Below are 15,328 nucleotides of genomic sequence, written 5' to 3'. Positions count from 1 at the left end.
GGCACCTGATTTGTAATGGTTAACACTAATGCACAAGCTGTCTCTCTCTCTCTGGGCGTAGCGGCCATGCAGAAGATGCTGTCGGAGGGCTACTCCATGCGCCTGCTGCAGGAGGCATGCGAGACCCGCAGGCAGAGTCTGGTGACCGAAACCTGCCGCAGGTCAGAGTGAGCACCCGCGCGGTCGTGTGGAGTGCTTCTGTTTGTCGTGTGTTGGGTTCATGACCAGAATATGCAGGCTGACCTCCTTCTGTCTCAGCTTCCTCCCTCTCTTGTGCTCTCTCGCTCTCTCTCGCACTCTCTCTCTCTCTTGCTCTCTCTCTCTGTCTCTCTCACTCTGTCTCTCTCTCTACCCTCCCGCAGTATGGAAACTCTGGACAGGAAGTTTGACCAGGTGCTGTCACTGCAGCAGCTCGATAAATCCAAAGCTATCGCTCAGATCCTGCAGGAGGTAAAAACACACAGCCACCCATGCACACACAAACTTACAGATACAGTAGTAACGTCCACACACACACACACACACACACACACACACACACGGCGCGACACACAGCCTGGCTTGAGATGCACACACTCAACTTGAAGTGAAGCACTCCTTTGTCAATGCTCCAGCTTGTGTGACTTACGCTGGAAAAGGCTTAGTGTGGAGTCTCGTTGAAAAGAAGGTGTCTATTTTTTCTCTTTTTGTCTACTTTTACCTGTGGTATGGAATCAAAGGTTTGGAGTCATATTTTTCTAAGAAATTGATGCTTTTATCATCAAGGTAGTATTAAATTGATCAAAAATACTGCCAAGACATTGATAATGTTTCATCCATTACTCCAGTGCACTGACAGTACACTGTTACCTCATCCATAAGTAATGATGCTAATGTACTAATTTTGTTCTAGAGAAACCACTGACATTATATTAAGCGCAGCTGAAAAGAATTGTGCTGTATAATGAAGCCAAGAAATATCTTTCTTTCACTTGCTACAGGCACACACACGCTCACACAGCAGACACACACACACATGCTTGGGCACTCTAGTGCCTTGCATACCCACACACAGTTAGGGCTGGATGCTGGACTGTGGGGCACCACTGCATCACATCCTGGTGTTGTAGCAGAACTCGCCCCCTGATGGCCAACCCGGCACAAGCTGTGGTCTGCGCTACTCTCCAGTGACCGTGCTCTCTGTCGCCCCCTGCAGGAGGAAATGCAGAAGGCGGCCTTCCAGGCACTGCAGCTCCAAAAGGACAGCATGCATGGCTACATTCGCAAGCAGGTGGGTCACGACCCCTTCCCCCCGCCCCGGTCAATCCCTGTCTCGTAGCGCATGGGGGCTGCTCAAGGATTTGTCGTGTCCTTGGATATTAGAGTGGGTTTTAATTGGCCCGTTGCTGACGGTGGTGTTAGTGCACCCTGTGTTACTGCGGCTAAAGTAATGAATGCGGGTGGCTAAGAGCTCTTAGGAGTCATACATAGACCATGTTCATTCTCCACCCTCCACCAGGGGGCAGCATCCTCAGCGCCTCCAGCCATTGCTCTCCCACCGTTTTCGTTTTCCCCCCAAGTGGCTCCGTTTTTTTTCTCTCGTTTGTTTTCTTTTTTTTAATTCTGCTGCCCTCTTATTGTCTCAGCCAATCCCTTTGCAGCTCTCCGTAGCTCTCTTTCAATCAGCTTCCGGTATGAGCAGGGGAAAGTTCAAATCGAGAGGCTTTCCCTCCCCCATCTGGTGGTGAGACTGAGTTCTCTGGCATCTGGAGGGTTGAAGAATTTCACGTGTATTTCTGGCCTGGTCTGGCTGAGACTTATCTGGATTAGCCTGGCAACTGAAGGAGACGCCGCAACACCCAGACGAAAGTGTGCAGAGTGGCTTTCACATCGACTGCACAGACGGTCTACTGCTGCCATATTACACATTTAACCAAATCTCAACTGCAAACATGGTGATATGTTATAATAAGTAGTAAGTGTGAGTCTGAAGACCACGTCAGGTGACCACTCAAAAAGCAGCCAGCAGACAGAGTCAGGATTGGCTCGATTTGAATGCAGGCATTAAGTCTATTGGTTAAGCGTGTGCTGTGCTACATGAAGAGCCATTGGTTGAGGTAGGGAGGGACCTGTGACTCCATGACTGTTCATTGGTTTTTGTTTTTGTTTATGTCTCAATCAATAACATTTTATTTGTACAGTGCTTTTAACAAAGGGGCTTACAGAGAAAGCCGGCCCCCAAGAGTACGCCCGGGGCAACAACAATGTCTGCGTGCTGATTTTTGCTGCTGGTTCACACATGGTTCCTCTTATCTTCATGTTTCTAGATTAGGCTAATAGAAGCTGAGTTAATGCAGCTGACTAGGCTGGAGGTAAAGAGGCGAGATCTGGACGCTGAGAATTTGCAGGTACGTGCTCGCAGGGGGCGGGGCCCCGTCACCGACCAATCGCGGCCTGCCTCTTCACAGAAGGGGCGAGGCCTGATTGGGGGCTGTTGCATGACTTGAGTGTGGACACAGGGCAGAGGTATCGGTGTAGATCATCTGTAGACCACAGTACTTGATACAGACTAGGTTTTCCTAGGTGAGTTTCAATACGATTCAAAAACGGTTTTGACTATAAGCTCTCCGAGCAACATGCTTGTTCCTCTGCACGTGTACTGTACGCAGAAAGGTGCAAAAGGACAGATGTGGATTTAGAACCCAATTGTCCGGGGCTAACGGCGCGATTCACAGGGAAGCAGCCGGCTCCGTGATTGTCGGTGTTGGATGTTGGATGTTGTGTAAAACAGATCTGACGATATTTAAGGGTTGTTCCCATTGACCCCCACTCCCCCTGTAACGGCCCCTCTCCGCCCAGCCCGTAGCAGAAGTCCTTTTACTTTCCTTCTTTGGCTTCTCTCACTCCCTCCATCGCACTCGTCTTTCATGAGAACTCCTGAGAACACGCTCATTCCATCACCGGGAGGCAAGGGGCTCTGCACAGAGGGGAAGAGGGAATGAGACACACACACTTACTCTATACCATACATGTGCACACACACGGCCACACACACACCCAACCACATGGGCTATAAACCTGTTATTTCAGAACAGTAATCTGTTTTGTTTAGGATCAACACGTCTGGATAAGGACAATGGTTTAATGTGTGGTGTGTGGTGTTTGTATGTGTGTGCGTTCGCGTACGTGTGCGTATGTGTGTGTGTGTGTGTGTACAGGAGGAGCTGTCTGACCAGCGTAGTGCTCTGACAGACCTGCTGCAGGAGCTCTTTAAACAGAAGGACCAGAGAGAGGTGGAGCTACGGCAAGTCCTGGTGAGTCACAAGGCCTGTTCACAGGGTATAGGGTGAGGAAGAACTTCCTTTCCTGGGTTCTTTTGAGGGACTCTGTTTGTCCGTGTGTCTGTCAGGCGGAGATGGAGCTGAAGAGTGAATCAAACCAGCAGAACTACTGGATGATTCAGTACCAGAGACTACTGGACTCTAAACCACTGTCCCTACGCATGCAGGTATGACCCCCCCTCCTCCAAACTACTGTCGCTACGCATGTAGGCAGGCGGGAGTTGGTCTATCTCCTGTGTAAACTGCATTTCCCTGGAGGACTTGGTCTACCTCCTGTGTAAACTGTACTTCCCTGGAGGACTTGGTGTATCTCCTGTGTAAACTGTACTTCCCTGGAGGACTTGGTGTATCTCCTGTGTAAACTGTACTTCCCTGGAGGACTTGGTGTATCTCCTGTGTAAACTGTACTTCCCTGGAGGACTTGGTGTATCTCCTGTGTAAGCTCTGTGTACCCTTGCAGGAGGCAGGAGTGGAGCGGGAGTTGGTGATTCTCCTTTGCAAGCTCTCTGCTCAGCATTACCTCCCAGTGATCGCTCATCACCGCATCAGCTGTGAATCACTGCGTCACATGACTGCCGCTGACCTCAGCAAGGTGTGTGTGTGTGTGTGTGCGTGTGCGTTTGTGCTTGTGTGTGTTTATGCTTGTTTGTGCGTTTGTGTTACACTCTGCTGTGCTGATATTGCTCTTCTCTTATAGCTGGGAATCTGTGAGGTGGGATTACAGAAGTCTCTGCTCAACTGGGCCAAGGAGCATATCAGCCCACCTCCAAAAGGTAGGAGGCAAGAGGCCGCTTTGGCCCACCTGCGTAAAGGACCGGCTGTTCATACAGAGAGAGACATTTGAGAGAGGCAGACAGGGTGTTCATACAGTGAGAGAGACAGACAGGCTGTTCATACAGAGAGAGACATTTGAGAGAGGCAGACAGGGTGTTCATACAGTGAGAGAGACAGACAGGCTGTTCATACAGAGAGAGACATTTGAGAGAGGCAGACAGGGTGTTCATACAGTGAGAGAGACACAGGCTGTTCATACAGAGAGAGACATTTGAGAGTGACAGACAGGGTGTTCATACAGAGAGAGACATTTGAGAGAGGCAGACAAGGTGTTCATACAGTGAGAGAGACAGGCTGTTCATACAGTGAGAGAGGCAGACGGTGTTTATACAGAGATAGACAGACAGGCTGTTCATACAGAGAGAGAGACAGACAGGGTGTTCATACAGAGAGAGAGACAGGCTGTTCATACAGTGAGAGAGACATTTGAGAGAGACAGACAGGCTGTTCATACAGAGAGAGAGACAGGGTGTTTGTAATGGTGCTCACAGGTGCGTGCCAGGCTGAGGAGGAGTCAGCAGGCCCGTCCGTGCCCTCTGCCCCTGCCTTCACCCTGAGCCCCCCGGAATCCCCGGCCCCCTACGACCTCGCCATGACCCCCGTGCCGAGCCCTGACGACTCGGCCGGTGCCTCAGAGTGTGTGGTGTGCATGGAGATGGAGGTGTGTCTGCGCCCCACCTTTAAAACACAACACCGCTCACACTATATCCCCCACATCCGCATTCTATAACCCCCAAATACTGCTGTATTTACACGGTACAATAATGCACAGCCCAAAAAAAGTGTAAAAAATGTCATTTCTCTTTCTCTCTCCAGCCCCATACGATCTTCTTGCCGTGTGGGCACGTGTGCTGTTGCCAGGTGTGCAGCGAGGTGCTGCAGACCTGTCCTCTGTGCCGCAGCGACATCGAACAGCGCATACGCCTCTACCGCAACTAGGGGGCGCCCAAGAGCCCTGCCTTCTGCATCTCCACCTCCACCACTGTATCCACCCCACGTGTTCCTGTGCTCCTCACACCCCTCCTCCCTGTGTCTGTCCGCCCGAGCCCCTCCTGTCACACCTGCCGTAGCCAACAAGCGCCTGTCCGTCAAGCCCTCGCTAAACGGACTCGTTAGCATCGTCAAACAGCTCGTTAACCTTGTACGACTCGTAAGCCATTTGTTGACTTGGACGAATAGCTCGCGAATGACTCGTTGACCTCGTTAAATTGCCTCGGCTGAGGCGGGAGTACTTATTTGACTCTACTGCTGCACGACTGCACGGGTTCCCTCAGTGAAGGGTGGTGCAAGCATTCGTAAGCAATGTCGTAATGTTGACCCTCTGTGTGTAATGCTAAGAAGCTTTTAGCATCTAGCCTGCGGCGTCATCTTCTTATCCTCTCACCCGATTGGCTGGTTAAGGGGTGAAAAGCCTAGCAGGTCCATGGGGGTCAGAGGGTCAGCTCTGAGATAGGCGGGGCCTGCGGGCGTGGCACTGCATCCTGCATCATTGTGGCGTTCCCACCCCCCTTCACCAGCATGACAACCCAAAATATTGCATCCCATAGACTCCCACAATAGTGCCTAACTCTGCCTGACTTCCTCTAACCTTCACCCCGCCCCAAAACTAACCTATAACCTATAATCTCCGTCCCTACGTGTAACCAGTGTCTCTTTTCCAATAATTCCTCGCAATGAAACCTTCCATTCAAGTGTACTTAGAGATTTTTAAACTCTGCATGCAAGGGGAAGGAATTCCTCAAACGGAACTCTTACTGCACTGTAAAGATTAACGTAGTTAGATAATACAGACCTCTTCATCACTAACTCTTTACGTTTTTAAATCAACGGTTGTTGGCTATATAGGACTCAAGAATTCTCTTCAGTTTCAAACTTTCTGCTGGTTTTGCTGGTTTTGATGATGTCATGGGAGAATTGGGGAGTTTCCTGAACCTAATGAAGGGGAGGGAGTGTAATGATATGAGCCACTGTGTGCTGTCACTCACTGAAGTGTATCAGCCAATAGGATTTTCCACAGTAGAACACCACATCATAAAAATAACAATGATAATGGATTGCATTTATATAGCGCCTTTCACAATGTCAATGCCTTTTAACAGCGGGCCAGTTAAATTGGGCAAATTATTTACCAGATTAACCAGATTGACAGAGCCAGAACATAGAGGAAACCTGCTTGGTCTTAACAATAACAAAGCTTTGCTCTCCTAGGCCTGCCGTTTAGCGCAAGTCTAAGGTAGCCTTTCTAATCCCTTCAGAACAATCATAGGAACTTGCAGCAGTTGACTGTGTCATGCACTAAGCGAAACATTTGTAACTTTTTAAAACTCAGTGTTTTCTCAGTCACCTCAGTGTGTATTGATGCCTAACACATAAAAAATGTCTTACCTACCAGAGCTTGCATTCAGAGCTGTCAGAAGTGTGCGCACACGTACACACGCATTCCTGAACGTAGGACAGAACATTTTGCTCCAACACACTGCCAAATCGCTTGCACTTTTCCGAGAATATAGCATGCTGTGACATCCCCTTTAAAACTAATTCAGGGTATAATTATGTTTCAATCATTTTTTCAGATTTTATAAAGTTTTATTTGAATCTTCCTTCTCCGTTTCATTTTCTCTCTCCACGCCATGTTGTTTTTATACTGCCCCATGCCCATCTGTGAATCCCGAATAAGAGGAACAAACTGTATCTTTATCATATTTCTGAAGAATTACTAAATGTAAGAGTGTATCATGCTGCTTTAATAACCCAAAATCTTTCTGCTTACTATTGGAAAATATATAACATATATTTGATGTTACACTATATTCTATGGGTACTGTATGTACACCGCAAATATATGAATGTGGCAAGGATTGATATGTTTGAATGTAAGATGTGTGTTTTCATGAAATGTATTCCGTTAATTTTCAGGATTTTCCTGTCATTAAATGAACATGTTCTATATCTTCAGTTACGTGGAATCCCAGCCCCATTCCCACCACCATAACCGAATGCTAGGGTTGATGAGAATCCCAGATTCATGTTGACCTGTAGTGCACTCTAGGTCCTCTCCATCAGCACTGCCCAAATATGGCAGCCAGACAAGCAGTGTTGCCAGATGCTTAAACCCCTCCACAATAAAAAAAAGAAAAAGAAAAAAAGAAACACAACTTCAGTACTTCAGCTGACTTCTGAATACATTTTCCATAGACACCCCCCGCCCCCCACCAATGCAACCTTTTTAACCCTTATCAACCTTTAACTCTGCCTTTGTTTCCTCTGTTAACTCTGGTTTGGTTTAATAGTTTTTGGCCTCTAGGTACTCTGAAAACTGTACTCTGAAAACAATGGAGTTTTTTACATTTTTTAATTTTAATTGAAATGACCCAAACCCAGTTTAACTCATTTAAATATTTTAATGCTGCAAAACTACTTTCTGCTGGTGGGTGAGTACAGCTGAAACTATAAAACGTTTTTTGTTTTCGTATCCTTTGGATCCTTTTGTATTTTTACCTTTTAAGTTGAATCTTAAACTTTGAATGCTGTCTAAGATCATGGTATTTTATGTACGTCTGTTGTGTGTATTGTGCACATTGTGATTGGCGATAGATTTTTAAGTTGCTGTAATAAACGTGTGTTCATTACTTCACCCTACTTATTGCACGTGTTTGTTTATCTGCAAATAAAGGAGTGATGCTTTTTCCTCCAGCAATGTTGGCATCTCAAACTGAAAGGTTGCCGAGCCAGCAGGTTTAATTACAGTCCTGGAGGGCCACAGCGCCTTCCTGCTTAACTATAGTCCTGGAGGGCCACAGTGCCTTCAGGTTTAACTACAGTCCTGGAGGGCCCCCGCGCCTTCAGGCTTAACTACAGTCCTGGAGGGCCACAGCGCCTTCAGGCTTAACTACAGTCCTGGAGGGCCACAGCGCCTTCAGGTTTAACTACAGTCCTGGAGGGCCATGACACCTTCAGGCTTAACTACAGTCCTGGAGGGCCACAGTGTCTTCAGGCTTAACTACAGTCCTGGAGGGCCACTGCGCCTTCAGGCTTAACTACAGTCCTGGAGGGCCATGACACCTTCAGGCTTAACTACAGTCCTGGAGGGCCACAGCATCTTCAGGCTTAACTACAGTCCTGGAGGGCCACAGCACCTTCAGGCTTAACTACAGTCCTGGAGGGCCACAGCGCCTTCAGGCTTAACTACAGTCCTGGAGGGCCACAGTGTCTTCAGGCTTAACTAGAAAGAAGTTAGGTTTTTGGACTAATTCTCCATTTTTAATAGAAATTGGTCAGGGCTTAACTAATGAAGGTCCAAACACATGGTCAGTTGATCACAGAAAGTAAACCATGTATGGCAAATAAGGAGAAAAAGGGCCGGTGCATGCTGAGTTTTGTTCTCACCGTTCATTCAAGCATATTTACTAAGCTGCTGTGCACATCAATGCTGATTCACGCAGCAAAGCATTTTTACCATGGCAACATGCAGTTTTCAGCTGTAAAATAAATATCAGATAAGCCAGGGCTGGGCTTTGCACATGATTGGAAGACCTGAAACAACTGAACTGCTCCTGAGTAGTGGTATCTGTACGACAGTAGAGGGCACTATCCCCCCTGGACAAATGAATTCCAAAGAACATTAGATTTCCTGGTTGTCACTGTAAATTGAAAGTCAGCTCATACCACTGTGGTTAAGTAAAGGTTTATAAAATGACAGGGACACGGAGAACATGACTGGACGTCTTCTGTGTGGCTTTATGTACAGATTCACTACATTGTACATTCAATGTCAGACAGCAAATCAATAAGCACACGTCACTGTGAACGTTTTCTGAATTTGACACATCCTCTGATAACTTATTCAACTCCCCTGAACCCCATTCACACACACACACACACAAAAATGATAAAAAGTTGTTATAATTCTGAATCCACTAGAACCAGTATCTAAATAGCAGACCTCTGTACTCTGATGTAAACGGGAGTTAAAAGGCTCTTTTGACGTGTTCATTTTCCTGCTGCTCTGCATTATCCACACGCACGGAGTACAGTACAATGCGTTTCCTCTCTCGCGTTGGAGCGCTCTCGTGTTTCGGAATCCGCGTGTGCGTACCCGAGGCGGAACGGGAATTTCCGCATTCTCGCTCCCGTCGGTCAGAGAACATTCCGGCAGCTCCCCAGAGGTAGGTCCTGTGTGGCAGTCCCAGGATACGTGTGTGAATTAACCACAGAGCCAACCCCTTCCTCTCACACTCACACATACCTGTCCTGAATACACACAAGACAAGACTAGGAGCAGACTGATGGGCACAACTGCTGACCAACATCAGTGGACACATTACTCGACAAGCACACGCGTACAGATGTGCATGGAGAGAATGCATTTGTTTGCAGGCCCTCAAACAGGTACAGAACCACTCAAACTCACACTCTCACTCTCACTCTCACTCTCAAGCACACTCTCACTATCACTCTCAAGCACACTCTCACTCTCACACTCTCACTCTCAAGCACACTCTCACTCACACAGAGGTGGTAGGGCTCTCAGACTGCTGTGAAAACGTTGAGTTTCTGAACTACTACAGCATTTCCTTTCAGACCTCCCCCCCATCTGCCTCTCTGTCCCCCCCTCCTGCCCCCTCTCTCTCTTTATCTGAGGGCCAGGGTGTGGACCTGGTAGATTTCTTCCGGAAAGTTCTCCTGCCGCTCCTCGAACACGATCTGCAGGCCTGCCTGACGGGCCAGCGCCCGGACCAGCGGCAGGTCCCGGCACACGCTGCTGTCCACCTCGTCCAGGACCACGCCCTCGTACGCCACGTTGTCCTTCACCACGATGAGCCCCTCCTGCCGCAGGCCGCCACGGCAACGCCGCAGGAACTCCACCAGGTGGTCATCCGTCAGGTGACCTGTTGGAAGGGGAGGAGCCACTGAGCAGAATGCATCAGCATTGCAGCTAATTGAATCTCCCTTGGTTCTGAATCTTGACAAAAACAATGGTCGATTTCTACTGGTGGTTTAATTACCATGTTAAATGCACCTTTTTAAATAACTGACTAAAAGCCAAAACTGTAAACTGTCTCTCAGAGGGATCCATTCAACTGCCATGACACCATAAATGGCCGTGCTAGCTATGTTTAACCTATTTACCACAGCTGGTTTTGGATTTTACTATACTGAATGTATTTATTTCTATTTAGCGAAAATTGAAATGTAATATTTAGGAGTGACATTTCATGGCCCAACCTAATCAGCTATACTCAAAATATATCCGATTAGCAACCATTTAGGATAACATTTTCAATAATGTTTGTGCTTGAGTCTAAAAATAATAATTGGGCCACAAACATTTAATTCGCCATTTTAATAAAGTGAATGCTTAAAAAAAACCCAAGTGACCTACCTACCTCAAATATACTCAGCAAAGGCAAAGACTGCTTATTTCATTAAAGAGTGGCTTTGGTAGTTGTCTTTCCTTTTTTTGTCCTTTTACCGTTTCTTTTTTTGTTGCAAACCATGTTTGAAAATAAAATTATCACTATTATTATGCCGTCCCTTTAAGAAGCAGGAGGATGCAAAGACCATTTCTCCTCATTGTGTACGGTGTTTCTACCTGGCATCTGTACTTACACTGGACGAGCAGGGCGCCTGACTTTTTAAACCGCATGGAGCAGATGATCTGTGCTAGCGCGGCTGAGAAGAACAGCTCACTGTCTCTCCCTCTTTGCGGGACTCACCGATGACCCACTGGATCCAGATGACGTCGTAGCGGCCGGGCTCGGGCTGGAAGTCCTGCAGGCCGCAGCAGAAGAAGTTCCCCACCCGCTTGGCCTCCTCGCCCAGGTAGGGCTTGGCCTTGTCCAGGAACTCCTGCGTGACGTCCACCAGGTCCACCGTCCGGAAGAGCGGCAGCAGCAGGCGCTTGGTGATGCGTCCGATCCCCGCCCCGCAGTCCAGAGCGCACCCCGTGCCCGTCTTCCCCTTGCCCTCCTGAGGAGAGCGAGAGAACGCATCGGAACATAAGCCTCTCCTCCAACTGCGTACAAACCTCCCTACTGTTTCTACACAGCCTACTGTTTATGCCTGGGACCTGGAAGGCTGGTGGTTCAAGCCCTGGTCTAGCCACCACAAAATCCGCCCAGCTGCCAGGCCCTTGAGCAAGGCCCTTAACCCCAGGGATGTTGTTCCCCGCTTAGTCTTATCAACTGCAAGTCACTTTGGATAAAAACGTCAGCTAAATAACAAATTATTATTATTATTATTATTATTACTGCAAGTCGGGGGTGTGCGTGAGACTCACCCCCAGGAACTTCTGCAGGAACTTTTTGGAGCCGCTGATGTCGATGTTGGAGATGTTGCCGTACCCCCCCAGCATTCCGTCCACCGTGGGCGGGACCTCCTGCCAGTAGCGCTCGGCTTTCGAGTAGAAGGCCGTCTCGTCCTCTACCGTGTCCACCATCCCGTCTGCACCCCAACCCCCAAACCAAACCGCAGAGAATGCTTTACTGTACTCGCATTTAACTGATGCTGTTATCCAGAGAGTATTACAATGCAAATACATGTGCACAGGTTTTACACTGAAGTGCAGTATGAGAGACAGCAAGTGCAAGAAGCAGAGAATCGCATGGTACGCAGAACAAAATGTAAAGATTTAAAGCTTTTTGCGTAGTTTCCGTCATGGTCAGTAAAACCTGTTTGGAACTGCAATACATTTCCCATCAAGCATTTCATGAACATCTCATAGACATCATAGACAAAGACTTTGCTATGAACTATGGGAGCTTGAGGCAAGGTAGCATAATATCCCAGACCAGCTTCAGATTTATACTGAGATCAGGAACACGGGTGGGGGACTCAGTTCTACTTAAACTCATTCGGGAGCCCTAAATAATTGTCAACATTTTTAAATGGAAATGTGATTAAATTGAACCTCCAGTTGGATACTGTGTCCAGCTTGTACCCAACACCCTCATTTAAATATTAATGTCACTTAATATTTAAATGAGCTGGCAAAATTAATATTATTCCACGACCCCAATGTTTTCCAGCAGTGCCCCAATTAACCTCAAATACTGTAACTACACTGTGACCACCTAGAGCAGAGGTCACCAACCCTGGTCCTGGAGAGCTACTGGGTCTGCTGATTTTTGTTTTCACCCTAAAATCAGCACCCTGTTGAGACCTAGGTAACCAGGTGAGGTGAGTTAGCTGTGTAATCATCTGCTCTAATTGATAAATTAAGTGCAGAGTAACAGCGAAAACCAGCAGACCCAGTAGCTCTCCAGGACCAGGGTTGGTGACCTCTGACCTAGAGTCTGTTGTCTATCCATTGCAATTCATATAGGCTTTTTTATTTTTTTTATTCACATTGTTCACATAAAGCATTTTTCAAATGAGAAAATAATATTTAATACTGTGAGTGTGACCTATGAAATTATATATTTGGTTATAAGCATAGCCTTTTCAAAATGGTTAATTTAATAAATTTATTTTTGAACATCCATGTTTTAAAACTATATCCACTGCTGGTTTATTTTAAGGTCTTATTCATCCTTTCATGAATGCCACTCCCCTATTGTGCCATTAATTTTGGAGTTTTACAAGTTAGTTAAAACTCTAATATGTTACCCCACCACCAACCTTGATGAGCCAACCTTCCCACCCCCTCCGCCGTTGATGTGTCTGTCATTGGTGAGTTAAAATTATTCAGTGAGTTAAACATATTGTAACGTAACACCTATCCCCAGCAGTGATATGAAGGCGGGTGAGACGTAGCCTACTCCTCGTCACCTGCTCTCACATTCCCCGTGTCGTGTTCAACTGAAGCCAAATCTGGTCGTGCCTGTCTCCATCACAGCTGCCAGTGTCATTGCGAATCTTGTGACGACGGGTCATAACGGGGCACGACGTGTGATCGCTCGCTGGCTATGATACATTCGATTAATTTAGTTACACGAGAAACGTATCTGACCTGCTTACTTAGAAGTAACTTAAGGTTGATTGCTTGCCTGGTTGCTGGGGATCTAATGGTCACTGTACTTTCTGCCATTGCCAAAGCTGTGCAGCTGGCCCAAGAGAGTAAGTGAGCAAACCTCCAACAAAAAATACCAAGTGGGAACTGTCCAACCTAGTTGGTATAGGCTTAGAGTAGAAAACGACAGAAAATCAGCCAGACATGTTTCTGGATGGTCGTGTAAACTACAATAACTTTAGACTAACTAAACATTCAAACGGTGATTTCTGAGAAAGTCACGAATTGTTGTAGAAACGTAACTGTATCAACAATCGGTCCTTAACTTATCACGAAAGGTGCAAAAGAGGATGTACTACAGCTAGCTACACGGCATTCGTGGCTGCTCAGATAATGTTGCCCAGCTCGCTTTATTTATAGCCGAAGGGGGTTCTAAGTCACTGTGAGATGTACTCGATAGTAACTTGCTACACTTACTGTCGTTATAGAAGTGATGAAGACCAGCACGTGTTGACAGCACCTAAATAAAATGATCCCCTAACGCAGTGCTCTACTGTGCATGTCTTTTGACTACCGGTTCCAGCCATTATTAACCACACAGAAGTCCTTAATCTTAATAAATCAAAAAGTTACCTCACAGAGTTGGTTAGTTAGCGTCCTTCACAAATCACTACAGCTCCCCAATCATGACACCACGTAGCTGCGAAGCACGGTCCCTCTTCTAACCGCTTAACGTATGTAGCTTGGAAATGCTGCCGAATGTTTCTCCAACGACGTCATTTCCTTATTTAGTTTGCGCATGTGTGCTGCCTTAGTGCCTTTGACAGAGCTGACAACGTGGTGCCAAAAGTATAGTAGGAAGGGGTTGCGCTCTTGTATCCAAGCAGCAAGACCATTGAGAAAAAGACCAGTCTGTCAGATCAGGGTCACGTACGCATTTAAATACTTCTTACGCAGATTCTGGTGGAATTGGAAAAATTGGGAAGGCCCCTGAAAAAATTCTACCAAACATATTGCATACCTAAACGTAAAATGTAAAGAAGACTTTAATTCGCAATATTTGGAGCCATTACTCTGCCAGTACGTAACAGCCTGCAAAGTGAATCTAGTGGATGTATTGTAGTGTTACCATGGAAACGATGAAAACAGCAGCCGGGGGCGGGGCTCGGTACCAGGCGAACGAGATTAATTTGAGGACCAGTCAAAACTAAGAGTACTATTGCGGTGGAAGCACAGTTCTCTGTGAGTATGCCAGAACAACAGATAGGTTTCACTGGGCGTGGGACCACGCCCCTACATCTGCTTGGCCACACAATTCCTTGCATATCCAATCACTTTGATTTAAAAATCATAGCCCCCCCCCCCCCCCCCTTCCCAATTTGGAATGGCCAATAATGCTCACGCTGCAACAGTCATCAAAGCCGCCATTGGTTTGTGAGAGGGCCGACAACCTTGTGGTCTCTTCAGATGCACTCAATGTCTGCCTTCGCTTCTTATCACACCCGAGCTTGCCAGTCAGACTCAGACAGACACAAGTTAGAGGAAGGTACTTCATGTGCAGTTCACCTCCCAAAATAATTGTATATTTCCACTCATCCAGAGTACTATCTATCCATCCTGAAAGTGTTGCTGAGATTTAACAGGTTTTCTAGATATGTGCTGCAGCTCACCCTCAAAACAATATTGGCACTGTGCTGCAGAATTGTGGTGTGCTTTGGTTGAGACTGTGTACAGATATGCGGTTGGCGTGCTTTGGCAGAAAGTAGTTTTCGATGAAACCGTGCACAACAAGGTCTGCTGATGTTCATAAGTAAGTGTGTCATTATATTTGGAAAGAGAACGTGCCGTTTTTTAATGTAAATATTTGGCGCATTGAACCTCAACAAACATTGGCCCCATTGATGTCAATTTCATCAGGGTGAGCTGCAGCAGGTGTCTAGAAAACTTCATAGATAGCTGAATAAGTAGAAATATGTACACTGGGCACTTTATTAGGTAGACCTGTACACCAGCTTGCTCATGCAAATATTTAATCAGCCAATCACGTGGCAGCAACTAAATACATAAAAGCATGCAGACATGGTCAAGTGGTTCAGCTGTTTTTCAGACTAAATGTGGAATGATGTTGGTGCCAGCCAGGGTGGTTTGAGTAGCTCAGAAACTGCTGATCTCCTGGAATTTTCATGCACAACAGTCTCTAGACTTGGCAGAGAATGGTCAGAAA

The 15,328-nt window shown here is 46.8% G+C and overlaps 2 protein-coding genes across 3 annotated transcripts in view; one reads left to right on the top strand and one right to left on the bottom strand.

The window, feature by feature from the left end:
* lrsam1 (leucine rich repeat and sterile alpha motif containing 1) overlaps window positions 1-7,793 on the top strand; it is an 18,716-nt gene extending 10,923 nt beyond the window's left edge. Inside the window, exons 16-25 of one of the 2 annotated variants that reach the window (XM_061263113.1) lie at window positions 62-161; window positions 363-450; window positions 1,196-1,270; window positions 2,307-2,387; window positions 3,198-3,293; window positions 3,389-3,487; window positions 3,781-3,912; window positions 4,018-4,093; window positions 4,646-4,815; window positions 4,971-7,793. In XM_061263113.1, coding sequence (XP_061119097.1) covers window positions 62-161; window positions 363-450; window positions 1,196-1,270; window positions 2,307-2,387; window positions 3,198-3,293; window positions 3,389-3,487; window positions 3,781-3,912; window positions 4,018-4,093; window positions 4,646-4,815; window positions 4,971-5,093 — 1,040 coding nt within the window. In that variant the 3' untranslated portion in view covers window positions 5,094-7,793. The remainder of the gene's footprint in view (window positions 1-61; window positions 162-362; window positions 451-1,195; window positions 1,271-2,306; window positions 2,388-3,197; window positions 3,294-3,388; window positions 3,488-3,780; window positions 3,913-4,017; window positions 4,094-4,645; window positions 4,816-4,970) is intronic. The other variant, XM_061263114.1, reaches the window with a different exon arrangement.
* Window positions 7,794-8,871: 1,078 nt separating this feature from the next.
* ntmt1 (N-terminal Xaa-Pro-Lys N-methyltransferase 1) lies at window positions 8,872-13,898 on the bottom strand. The gene is made up of 4 exons (XM_061263551.1): window positions 13,738-13,898; window positions 11,434-11,597; window positions 10,871-11,123; window positions 8,872-10,042 (listed from the first exon to the last, which is right to left on the bottom strand). The coding sequence occupies exons 2-4, from the start codon at window positions 11,590-11,592 to the stop codon at window positions 9,786-9,788; spliced, it is 669 nt and encodes a 222-aa protein (XP_061119535.1). The 5' UTR covers window positions 11,593-11,597; window positions 13,738-13,898; the 3' UTR covers window positions 8,872-9,785.
* Between the last annotated feature and the right edge of the window lie 1,430 nt (window positions 13,899-15,328).

Source organism: Conger conger, chromosome 12 (assembly GCF_963514075.1).
Source record: "Conger conger chromosome 12, fConCon1.1, whole genome shotgun sequence".
NCBI lineage: Eukaryota > Metazoa > Chordata > Actinopteri > Anguilliformes > Congridae > Conger > Conger conger.
The sequence above is the reverse complement of the archived record's forward strand: the minus strand, read 5'-3'. Positions and strand labels throughout refer to the sequence as shown.

Bases quoted from the DNA above. Each gene is read 5' to 3' on its own strand.
- ntmt1 (XM_061263551.1), bottom strand. From the start codon at position 11,592: ATGGTGGACACGGTAGAGGACGAGACGGCCTTCTACTCGAAAGCCGAG. The intron at 11,124-11,433 runs GTGAGTCTCACG...CGCTCTCCTCAG, and splicing joins TCCTGCAGAAGTTCCTGGGG to GAGGGCAAGGGGAAGACGGG. The intron at 10,043-10,870 runs GTGAGTCCCGCA...CCCTTCCAACAG, and splicing joins CTGGATCCAGTGGGTCATCG to GTCACCTGACGGATGACCAC.